Source organism: Neodiprion fabricii, chromosome 3, assembly GCF_021155785.1.
Source record: "Neodiprion fabricii isolate iyNeoFabr1 chromosome 3, iyNeoFabr1.1, whole genome shotgun sequence".
Classification (NCBI taxonomy): Eukaryota; Metazoa; Arthropoda; class Insecta; order Hymenoptera; family Diprionidae; genus Neodiprion; species Neodiprion fabricii.
This window is the reverse complement of record NC_060241.1, coordinates 8,987,738-8,999,860: the sequence shown is the minus strand read 5'-3', so window position 1 is coordinate 8,999,860 and position 12,123 is coordinate 8,987,738. Positions and strand designations below refer to the sequence as shown.

General features: G+C 38.1%; 1 protein-coding gene and 1 long non-coding RNA gene across 2 annotated transcripts; both read right to left on the bottom strand.

The window, feature by feature from the left end:
- Positions 1–6,016: 6,016 nt before the first annotated feature.
- Positions 6,017–6,813, bottom strand: LOC124178701. The gene is made up of 3 exons (XR_006869879.1): positions 6,466–6,813; positions 6,306–6,395; positions 6,017–6,232 (listed from the first exon to the last, which is right to left on the bottom strand). It is a non-coding gene; the product is annotated as an uncharacterized LOC124178701 (long non-coding RNA).
- A 918-nt stretch (positions 6,814–7,731) lies between these two features.
- LOC124177621 (tigger transposable element-derived protein 1-like) lies at positions 7,732–9,098 on the bottom strand. The gene is made up of 2 exons (XM_046560179.1): positions 9,040–9,098; positions 7,732–8,877 (listed from the first exon to the last, which is right to left on the bottom strand). The coding sequence occupies exon 2, from the start codon at positions 8,824–8,826 to the stop codon at positions 7,732–7,734; it is 1,095 nt and encodes a 364-aa protein (XP_046416135.1). The 5' UTR covers positions 8,827–8,877; positions 9,040–9,098.
- Positions 9,099–12,123: the final 3,025 nt, after the last annotated feature.

The following is a 12,123-nucleotide window of genomic DNA, read 5'->3' as shown; positions in this document are numbered from 1 at the left end:
CGATAAAGAAGAAATAAAGAAGAATGGTCTTGGCCACGTCGTGATTCATAAATTATTGAATATGGGCAATTATTTTATGAAAGGCTATCACGTGGTAGCAGACAACTTTTTTACAAGCATTCCCTTAGCAAGAGCACTGTTTGAAAAAGGGACATATCTGACTGGCACAATCCGCAGCAACAGGAAATATATTCCATCATTTATGAAGACTAAATTGCAAGAGGGCGCATCTAAGTACGCCCGAAATAATGAAGTCTTACTATTAGCGTACCGGGAAAAAAAGTCGCAGAAGAAAAATGTTTTACTGATGTCCACATTTGAGAAGGCTCAGAACAAAACGACTACAATCAGGAAAAGGAATGCACAAATACAGGTCGAAAAACCAGCAATCGTAGCTGAATATAACAAACACATGGGAGGCGTAGACACGTCAGACATGATGCTATATTCATACTTAGATGAAAGAAGAGCCATCAAATATTGGAAAAAAGTAGTTTTCTCCATTTTCTCCCGAATGGTGTTGAATGCCTACATATTATATCGGCACAATACAGACGGCAAAACCAAAACAAGACTGGAATTCATTACTGATGTTATCCAGTCGATAACCACTGAATGGTTGGCACTAAAGAGGATAGCACACGACACACCATTAGCGGAAACTTCAACAAATGTGCCCCGCATAGGTGTACGGAAACTGCCTGGAAAACTGGAAAGGGTTTGCGTGGTGTGCAGCAGAAAGGATGGTGGCCCAAAGAGAAAATCACGCACAGTTTGCAATAAGTGCAACAAAGGATTGCATGGAGTGTGCATTAGTAGCCACGAATGCTAAATAAATTATTTGTGTGAGTTGCAATAACAAAATTTTACACATTTGCAATATATATATAAATATTTATGACAACATAATTTTGTTTCAGCAATGTTATATTACCGATAACAATTACATATTTCGAAAGAGATAATCCGCCTGGCGCCTACCGTGTACCTTCAAGTTATGTTTTATTTTTGTTATGTGATATTGTTTATCTTGTTACAAAATATATTGGAAATACAAAGTATATGCTTCATTATAATTGACCCATATAAAATTGTGGTGAAAAGATGGCTGTTTGTATGTGCAAACACGTTTTGTACGAGAGAACTCAACTTTTACTTCATTTATAAACATATATACCTTTGTTTTTTCTATAATTCTGAAATGAGTACAAAAAAACTAGTGTCATTGTTTCGTTCTGTATTTCATCTATAATACGCAGCTTTTTGAATCATGTAAATATCGTTTCTCGTTTGGTTTTTATAAGCATTTTCCCGAACCCTTGTAAAACTGTGAAATTCGGCCGGTTTTTCTCGCATAGGCACCTCCATTTCGCCCGGCACTAAAAGGGTTAAACCCGCGGGGGCAGTTTGGGTCACTTTACATTTTTGACAAGTATCGCACTTTCTCACGTATTCGGTAGCGGTATGGTACATTCCGGGCCAATAATAACGGGTAGCTAAACGGCGGTAGGTCTTCTCTATTCCCGGATGACCGGACTGAGGGTCATCGTGAGCTTCTTGTAAAACGGTTTCGCGTTGCTCTTCGGGTATGACTAATTTCCAGGCGTTTAAGTCTTGTACTAACGTGCCGATTAAAGGGTCCGTGCGTCGAACGTATAGGTGACCGGTTTCGATTTTCCAATCCGGGAACTTTCCGGGAGTGTTTTCGACGTCGCGTTTCCGGCGGTCGTATCAGGTTAGTTGATCTGGTACGATAGTGGCGGTAGCTTCATCGGCGGTAGAAAATGAATTTAAAGTGACGTCAGATTCCGGGATTCGGGAGAGTGCGTCCGGCATGTGATTCAAGGCGCCCTTGCGGTATACGGTAGTTAAATCAGAGCCAAGTAATTCAAGTGATCATCTAGCTAATCGACCGGTAGGATTCTTTCGCTTGTGAAGCCATTGGAGGCTGCTATGGTCGGTCACGACCGTGAAATGGTACCCTTCGATATCCGGGCGAAATTTTCCGATTGCCCGGATAACGGCGAGGCATTCTAGTTCGGTAGCGGAGTACTCCCTTTCGGCATCCGATAGGGCTCTGCTCGCGTATGCGATCACGTGTTCTCCGTCTTGGTCGGTTTGAGTTAGGATAGCGCCTAGTCCGCAATTACTAGCATCAGTTTGTACGACGAAAGGATTATTAAAATCGGGGCACGATAACGTCGGAGCGGTAGTTGGTCGATTTTTAATTTCTTTGAAAGCGAGAGATTGTGATTCGGCCCAAGTCCATAATTGGGTCTTTCGCAAGAGCCGCGTCAGTGGTTCGGTTATCGAGGCGAGATTTGGGATAAACCATCGGTACCAAGAAGCCATTCCTAAAAATCGACGTAGTTGTTTTACTATATCTGGAACCGGATAATTTACAACGGGAGCTATCTTGTCTGGATCTATTTGTAACCCATATTCGTTAACTAGAAAGCCGAGATATTTAACTTCAGAGCAACAAAATTCACATTTATCAGGGTTGACCGTGAGGTTCGCGTGTCGGATAGTTCGTAAAACGCGTCGTAACCACTCGACATGTTCGTCAAATGTTTTTGTGGCGATGATAATGTCGTCCAGATAGGCGAAAGCGTATGGGTCCATGTCTGGTCCAATTAAGCGATCTAACAACCGTTGAAACGTCGCCGGTGCTCCGGTTGATCCGTACGGCATTCGCGTAAAGTGAAAAAGTCCTTTACCGGGAACAATGAAAGCAGTTACCTCGCGACTCGCTTGAGTTAAAGGGATTTGAAAATATGCCTGACTTAGGTCGATAGTCGAAATATACCGGGCGGATCGGAGTTTGTCCAGAATGCTGTCCATTCGCGGTAGCGGATACGCGTCCTTTTTGGATGCCTGATTTACTTGCCGGAAGTCAATACAAAAACGGTAGGAGCCATTTGGTTTTTTAACCATTACAATCGGACTTGCCCATTCGCTATGCGAGGGTTCGATAATTCCGTTAGCGAGCATTTTATCAACCTCCTCATCGATAGCTTCTTGTATTTTCGGCGATACCCGATACGCTCGTTGTCTAACCGCGGGATGGTCACCTACGTCTATGTGGTGGGTGGCCAAATTAGTCGCACCTATTTTATCGGACGCTGGAGCTATTTCTGTTTTTAGTAAATTCCGTAATTTGACGGTTTGCTCGTCGTTCAGAGCTACAATTCCGTTACATTGTGTATCGGGAGTAAATCGGGAGTACGTTTGAAATTTATAAGTTACGGGAAAATTATACTTGAATGACCAACTAGGTTCTGTAAAATCTACTATTATATCAAATGTGTAAATGAAATCTAGACCTATTATACAATCAAAGCTAAGGGAAGGTATAACGCGAACGTGAATATCGCGGGTAGTTCTTTCCAATTCTATCGGCACGATTATTTCACCCGTGACGTCAGCTTTTCGGCCGGCGGCCGTTACGACTGCTCCGTTATGAGATTTTTGAATTAAGAAACCTCTCGATTCGATCAATACCGAAGTTTTTAAATTTACAAAGGTTCGTGATGAACCGCAATCAAATAAAGCCGTTACACGTAAATCGCATATTTTGAGAATCAGAAATAACAGTGGTTTCCCGTGAAGCGTGTGACGTTGCACCTAGAGTGCAAGTCACAACAAACCCCAAACCCGCGGGGAAGAGCCGAACGGGTGAGCCCTGTCCCGTCGGAAAAGACCCGAACATCATCGAAGCCCCCCGACGCTCGGCAGAGCCGAGCGCGAGATTCAGTACGAGCACGGCCGTAGCAGCAGCCACACCGGCGTAGACCAAACCTAAGAGCGAAAGCGAGAGAGAGAGAGAAAGAAAGAGAGAAAGTCACCGACACACACACACACACCGAACACCCAGCTACCCTCCACCGCACCTCGAGACCTCCACACACACACGTCGACGTCACCAGGTTAGCCTGCCTTCTATCGCCGATCTGCTCCTCCCCTCGCAATACCAACCCTGTCTACCACACACTCCCCGTCACTCTACACCACCCTCCCCTCGCCATATCAACCCTTCCGACCCCACATTCCCCGTCACCCCCCACACTCCTCCCCCCCCCCCCCTGCGCGCGTATCTGTAAGTTAGTATTAAGCAACGCTAAGGGCTGAGGCGTGATCAGCCACCGCTTACGTCTACAACCCTTTTGTACATCTTAATTTAAGTCGAGCCCTGGTGCAAAAGAAAAAAATACACACTAAGTTTTACCGACTATATCCGCCCCGTCTCTAATTGTCTTCCCCACCCATATTATTCGTGCGGACTCAAAACCCGTCACAAGCGGGTAGACTGGAATGCAGAAGTCAGTTTGTTCAGTAGGTGGACCGGTAGTAGTACATATTAATAATTTCGGTAGTATCAATAATTTCGGTAGCATCAATAATTTCGGTAGTATTATTAATTTCGGTAGTATTATTAATTTCGGTAGTTAAAGAACAAGGTCTGACAATTTGTTCGAGCGAGGTTTTGGGCTCTATTGTGAGTCTGGGTTCCGAGGTTGCCCTTGCGCGCGGTTCCCGTGGTAGTTTTCCGCACACCGGGGACATGTGGCGCGGGTATGTCCTGTCAATCCGCACGTGAAGCAGAATTTTGTGCGCGGCGCGGTGCATTGTCTCTGATGATGTCCAGGTTGCTGGCAATTGTAACACACAACTCTGGGGCGTGTGCGTGCAGTTATTTGATCGGTAGACGGTAGAAACGGATTGGAACCGGTAGACGGAGCGGTAGAAGTTACAGGCGAGGTAACGTTATTCGGGTTTTCGTTCTGACGGTAATGATTCCAGTTGCCGGTATTATTCCTAGGTGGTCGTTGGTTATAACGCGTGTCAGGTCTAGGATCCGGGAGTTTTCTATTGACGTTCGAGTTTGATCGATTTTCTCGAATAGATGTTTTATACGCAGTATTAATGTTTTCGTTCGGTTCGTCCTCTAGATGTAAGTTGGCTAACGCGAATCGCGATTGACGGGAGTTAGCGCGGGTTCCGCGATATGCTAGTTCCGGTAGCAGTGAGCTTTCGGGAGTCGGTGGTGCGTGATATCTATTACTTGCCGCGAAACTCGTCTCCAGTTGTCGGGCGGTCTCCTCTAAATCATCTAGATCTTCGAGATCTCTCCTTCTTATCAATACTTGAAAACGCGGTAGCAGGTTTCGATAGGTATAATCCATATATGTGATGTAATCGACGACTGGCTCGTTTTCGCCTTGCGTACGGTTACGGATCTCTTCACGCAATGTGAACTGTAAGTTCGGATCACCGAATCTATGACGCCAAGCGCGTTCAAAAACGGAGAAATCGTGCCATTGAGGTCGTTTGTTTCGGAACCAGTATAAAGCTACTCCAGAGAGGAAAAACGGGAGACTATTAAGTATGTCATTATCGCGGAAATTAAACAAGGTTCTTCCCTCCTCTATTCGCGTTAAGAAAGCTTCCGAATCTTCGTTACGCGTTCCTGCAAATTTTAGATTCCATTTTCTCATGGCCTCGTGTGCGGCGAGCATATTTGGGGTGTTATTAAGGTAAAAGTCCCCATTATGAGACACTTTTCGAGGTAGGTCGAACATTCTCGGTAATATAAAATATATTTGAATGAAAAACACAATTATTATTGTGTTATCTGTTAATTTTATGATTATTTAGCCAATATTCCTTGTTAATAATAAATTTTAAGTTCAAAATTAATAAAAATAAGCTTTTTTTGGAGGCAACCTCTATGACCCTATTTATGAGACAGTTTAAAGACACATGTCCCCAGTGTCTCATGACACAGGTCCCTATTTTTGAGACACTTAAGAAATAAAAAAGATCGAATATATTTTATGTATTTATTAATTTGAGATCATTATAATTATAAAATAAGAAATTATTTCAGATTTTAAACAACAAATAATAGATTTTTCAGAAATTAAACGACTAATCAACACAAATTATATAAATAAATTTATTTTTCTTCTTTGATTTTTTTTTGTAATTCTTTAACTTGAGCCATTAGTTTTTTTTTTTCTTCTTGCAATTTTTTTTTATGTTTTTGTTTTTCTTCTTTCATTTTTTTCTTTTTGTCCTTTTCCAATTGTTGCTGGTACCATTCATCGGAGGTTCCCACAGATGGTAGCTTTGACTTGCCTGATTTTTCAAGTTTAATTCTTTTTTTTTTTTGGTAAATAATCCACCGGTAAAGTAAATATTTTCTTAAATGGTCTCTTCGGTGACTTATCTAAAAATAAGAGTTTCTCTTAATTTTGTCAATTATTTTCAAAAATAGTTCATAAGTAATTATTCTATGTTACCTTTATCAATAGCTGTTGATGTAGTCTCATCAATAGAATGATGTACGCCAGTTTTTTGAGAAACACCATTTAAATTTTCCTTCTCGAGTTCTAAGAAAACAATTACATTAATAATATAAATTTATTAAACATAAAAATAATAAGTATGATATTCACGTACCGACTTGATGATTTTCATTAATTACCGGATCTTTGAGATGAGTAATCGTGAGTTCTGTTGTAATCTCTCCATGCTGTACAGGTACAATCGAGTTGTCATAAACAACAGGAATTGCTAATTCAATAAAGTTGTGTTCATTTAAGTTTGAAAGAGTAGATTGTATTACATTGTCGTTATCAGTTGGTTGTTCTTCATTATTAACTTGACCAGATTTTAATATAAACTCTAAAATTTTTCCATCATCAGTAGTACTAGTTTCTTCAAAGTTAATCACACTAGAATCATTGTCGTTAATAATGATAGATTCCAATACTTTGTTATTATTTAACGAATTGATTGTTTCAACATTCAAATTAGGTAGTTCTTGATCAATCGGATAGAGAAAATCAGTAGAAGAATTAGTGTTTGAAACAATATCATTTGATAAATAAGGTTTATTAGTGTTTAAGTCGTTTTTTAAATTGTCTTGATTATGATGATCATTATAAATTTCAATACTCTTGATTACTGGGTTCTGTTTTGTAGTAACACCTATTTTTAAAAATGTGTAAGTATGTATTAAAAAAAAATATACTGAATTAATTAAACGAATTAACTGAAAAAAATGATTAATAGTATAAATTATAATAAATTAATGTAAAAAATTCTATTGTTTTAAAATTACATTTTGTATATAGCGCATTCTAAAAATCATAATGAGAAATAGTATATAAAAATTTATAAAAAAAATTGTATATAAAAAAATTATAAAAAAAATTGTATATAAAAAATTTCTAAAAAAATTTGAAGAAAAAATTGTAAATATGAATTGTAATTAGGTCAGTGATTGTAAATTAGAATGACGTAATTGTTATTTTAAATACCCGTGGAATAATTAGAAATTTTGAACCAGTAATCGAATAATGCTTTCTTCTCTAGATCTCCGCTCCATGATCCACACTTTGCAGCTTCTTTAAATTCAGAAAGCATATCTTTCGATAAATTTTTTTCAAAACTTAACAAAAACTGTTGATTTTCTTCGTTTCTATCTGCACTATTGTTATCCAGCCGATCAACAGTTTTTTTGGATTTTTTATTCTTCTGTAAAATATCGTAGTCTACTGCATTAGAGTCAAATGGATAAAGTCCAGCTCCTTTGAATCCACTAACGACTACACTTTTTTCATTCTTCATACTGTCCAACGTGAACTTGAGTACTTGAGGAAAATCTTCTTTTTTAATTTGTCCAACACCATGTTCGTTTTTCCATTTCGGTACACATTTTTTTCATGTCTCTTTAAATGGATGGAAAAATGAAATATCCAATGGCTGCATAATATGGGTGGAATTGGGAGGTAACATTACCAATTCTATTTGTTTTTCTCTACAAAAAGTTACCAAGGGTAAATTTAGGTGTGAAGAATGATTATCCATGTACAAAATAACTGGAAATTCGGTTTTTTCTTCAAGTAACCAAGGATAAAACACGTTGGTAATATATTCATAGAAGGTCTCCGTTGTCATCCAGCCACTGTCCGATACTCCAAGACCCCATCCTGTTGGAGTATTTTCCACTATTTTCTTAGGTATACTTTTTTTATAAGAGTACATAAGCATTGGAGGAGCACGAGTTCCATCTGCTCTGTACGTGAATAAAACAGTCAATGATTCTTTGCCACCATCAACTATTTTGTAAACTGCACGAGATCCTTTTTCAGCTAACACGCTTTCGGCGTCAGGACACAGAAGTATACTACTTTCATCGCAGTTAAAGATTCTAGAGGCAGGAATATTCAATAAATTTTTACTTTCTAAATATTTCCCAGAATCCTTGAACCACTCTTGCAATTCTTCACGATTAACAGCTGCCCTACTAGTACTCAAATGTTGGGGTTTCCTAATGGATAACTCAGGATGGCGTTTTCGGAAACCTTCATACCAGTGACGACTGGGACGGTTATCCGTAAACGGAGTTTTGATTTCCATAGTTTGTACATATCTTTGTACACAATCCAATAGTTCAGTTTTAGTCACAGGAGCTCCCATTGATGCTCTGTACAGCACCCACTGAACAATATTATCCTCTTCATTCGGTGATAAAACTGTATCTGGACCTGTTTTATTTTTTGCTTTCTCAGGGCCAACATTTTTTTTTCTAGCCAGCGTGGCTACAGGTACTCCATAAGCAGCAGCTGCCCTTCGTATAGATAATCCTGTATCTTTTATTGCTTGTAGAGCTTTTTCAATATTTGATGGATCATATTTATTTCTTCTAAGTTTTGTTTTCATAGGTTTTTTATCCGAATTTGAGCACAACACTTTTGTTTTGTTTGATTTTGAGTGATTTTTTTTTATCCCCTTGGATCTCTGTTTATTTCCCATGACCTCAGATTATTATTTTAATTTGTCTGTTATTTACTGGTGGTATACAATCTGAAACATTTAACGAATTAATAAAATATACAGTTAAATATTATAAATTAAATTAAAATATTTAATTGAAAAAATAAAAAAATTTTCTCGTAAAGTCAATACTTAATTTCACAATTTGAGGTTAGGTTTATAAGTTTATGTTATTTAACTTAAAATACTTACTTATATGAAAATATTTAATAATGTACTAAAAGCCAATTCTCTATACAATACAAATGTTATATTTTAACAATTAATATCACTCATTAATAATATAAAACTTTATAAATATACGTTGTCTCATCTAATCGGGACAAACGAACACGCACATGTGCGTATTACTAGATACACTGACTAAAGTGTCTCATACACCGGTACGTTCAAGTTTGTAAGTGTAGGTATTATGAGACACTCAAATATAAAATATTATTATCATAAAAAAGCATAAATGCATATAGAAATGAAATCTAAGACTCATTAGCTTTCAATTAACATATAAATTATGTATATAAATATAACAAACAATTATTTTAACCCGACTGAAAAATTGCTTAGTCATTGCAGTTTAACTCTTTTTAGTCATCGTTTCAGGTGCAGATATCAAACCATGTACTATTATAATTTTTTTTTTATTATTATTGGGAAAGAATCAACAGTAAGACTTGTAAATTGCTTTCAAAATTGATGAAAAAATATACTTATTAAATTTTTTAAAAGTGTAATTCCGTATTATTTTTATAAATTAGTATACTTACGTTATGTATCATAAATAGGGACAATGTCTCATAATAGGGACTTTTACCTTATTAAAACGCGGCGGTTGAGCTGTCGGGAATGAGTCAAATGGCTGTCGCGGCGTGTTATGATGGAATGGGGGAGCTTCGCGACGCGGTGTAAAGCTAGGCGGTATCGGGAGGTATTCACGCGCAGTGTCTATATTTTGCGTTCCGTGTTCCAAAGAACCTCTGACATCGATAGCCGGAGCGCTGTTTTGGTTTGACGATGAATCATGCATATTACCGAGAGAAGTGTTATTTACCGACATATTATTTTCGGTGCTTATTCCGATTTCACGCGTCGATTGTGGGCTTTGTCTTTCGTCCGCCGGTATTTGTAAAGACGATGGGCCGGCTTCGGTATCAAGCATCGTTTCATCGGGAGTAGCCGGGTCGGTCATTTCTCCGCGAGAAATTCGGTAAAATCGGATTAAACGATCTCGTAAAGTCGGTAAAGTTCCTTCCGCTAATAATGCACGCTGTCTTAGCTCGTGACGTACTTCCGCTACAGTTAATAAATATATCCACGAGTCTTTTACAGATGGCAACGAAGGCATGAATTATTATTTACGATTTAAAATACTGTTTGTAACGAACACGGATGATCCTGAGTGTCAATACGCGGTCACGGGCAATAAACACGGTCTCGCTCGTGAGTTGTCAACAACTATAGCGGGCGATAAAAAAAATTGTTTTCGGCCGCGCGCTGCTCTCCGCGAACAATGCGCCGGCTAGAAGTAAGACTCGCGAGGGATTATACCGTCGTCGGAATAATATCTTTAATCCGGGATGTTCCGTCCGCTAAATATTTAAATATTTCGGGTCGATTGGTCACTCAATATCAACTGTTTTTCAAGATCTCCTCGAATCTTTGTGTTAGTAACTGACTGAATAAAAGCGGGAAAAGGTTTCTTTTGTTAATAATAATTTCTCTCTTTCACTCTCTCTCTCTCTCATTCTCCCTCAAGTTTTTAATCGAATTACTAACTGAAATTTTTCTGTAGCTGGCCTTTTGTGGCCCCACGTTGGGCGCCAATTTGTAACGCTAATTTCTGTTACCCTCGGATGAGGACTTACCGTTGACACTTTGGCGCGATTCTCTACTTATCCGCAATATCAAACTATAATAAAATAATTACGTTGGGCGCTAGACGCGTCAGCGTCAATTTTCAAACAATGATGTAAATCAATAAAATTAACACAAAACCGTACAAAAGAGATAAATAGAGAACCCGTTGTATGGCTGGCTAGGCACAGGTACGATCGCGTACATCCCGGTAGAGTGGCGGAATTCAAGGCAGCTAACAGTTATTCCAGAATTGAAGAAAATAACAAAATAAAGAATAAACTCCAGGCAAAAGGGAAGATGAACAGGTTAATCGATCATATATTGTCGAGAAGGTTACCTGAGTGAGACAGGCAAATAAGATGATATCGACAGCGGTAGTTAATAAAATAAATAATCGTCGTTCACAAAAATATCGGTAGAATAGCAGTAAACGGTAGCTTTAAAACGAGAAACGGCAGTTAACAGAGAAAAATGGACGTAGGTCGAGAGATGCGATATAATGCAAGAGTTGACTTAAAACTACACGCCACTGGGTGACGTGATCTTACCCAAGTTGCAAATGACGCTACGAAAATTATTATTCTGTCAATTAGAACGAGAGAACTTTACTGCGATCGGTATAAAACAACGTGACGATAGTTCGGTAGATGATACGACAAATTTACCGTAACTTATATCCAGTAAGAGAGATTGACATTCGGTAACAATTTACCAAGTCGGCAAACGATCGACTAGATAGCCTTCGGTAGAATTATTCAGAAACGGTAGATTCGACAATTTAGAGTTATTACGTACTTGAGGAATTAAACAATGAATTCCTAAATATAACTTTTGAGAGAATACCAAAATACAAAGTTATGAGAGTGAGAGAATTTCGGAGAGTTTACAAAATGGAGAAATATACTAAAATACACCGCAATACAAAAGAATAATTCACAGAACTTAATTTAACAAAATACGGAGAAATAAATAACAGGCAAAAATAGTATAAAATGGTCAATAGTAACAAAGAAAAATGTGGTAATATCTAGGGGTGATTCTACGCTCGCTTGTACTCCATGGAACTCGATATACGATACAATAGGCACAAGAATAAATAAAAATATAATAAGCGATAACAGAAATAAAATATAAAGCACACTACTATTACAAAAAGAGTATGGAATAAACTATGAAGCTAATAGGGCTCAAAATACGTTAGAAAATACAGAAGCAGGATAATACAGATTCACAAATGATCAGAAAAATGATAAATACAAGAGAAATAATTATTTGGCAGCTACGAGGTCGCTCAGATACGAAAATAACAAATTACTGAAATCATGCAGTCACACGGCGGCTTACTGCAACTTTAAGTCGTGGACCATGATTCACACAAAATTGGCATCACACAATGCAACCAAGAAACAATAAATATAATAT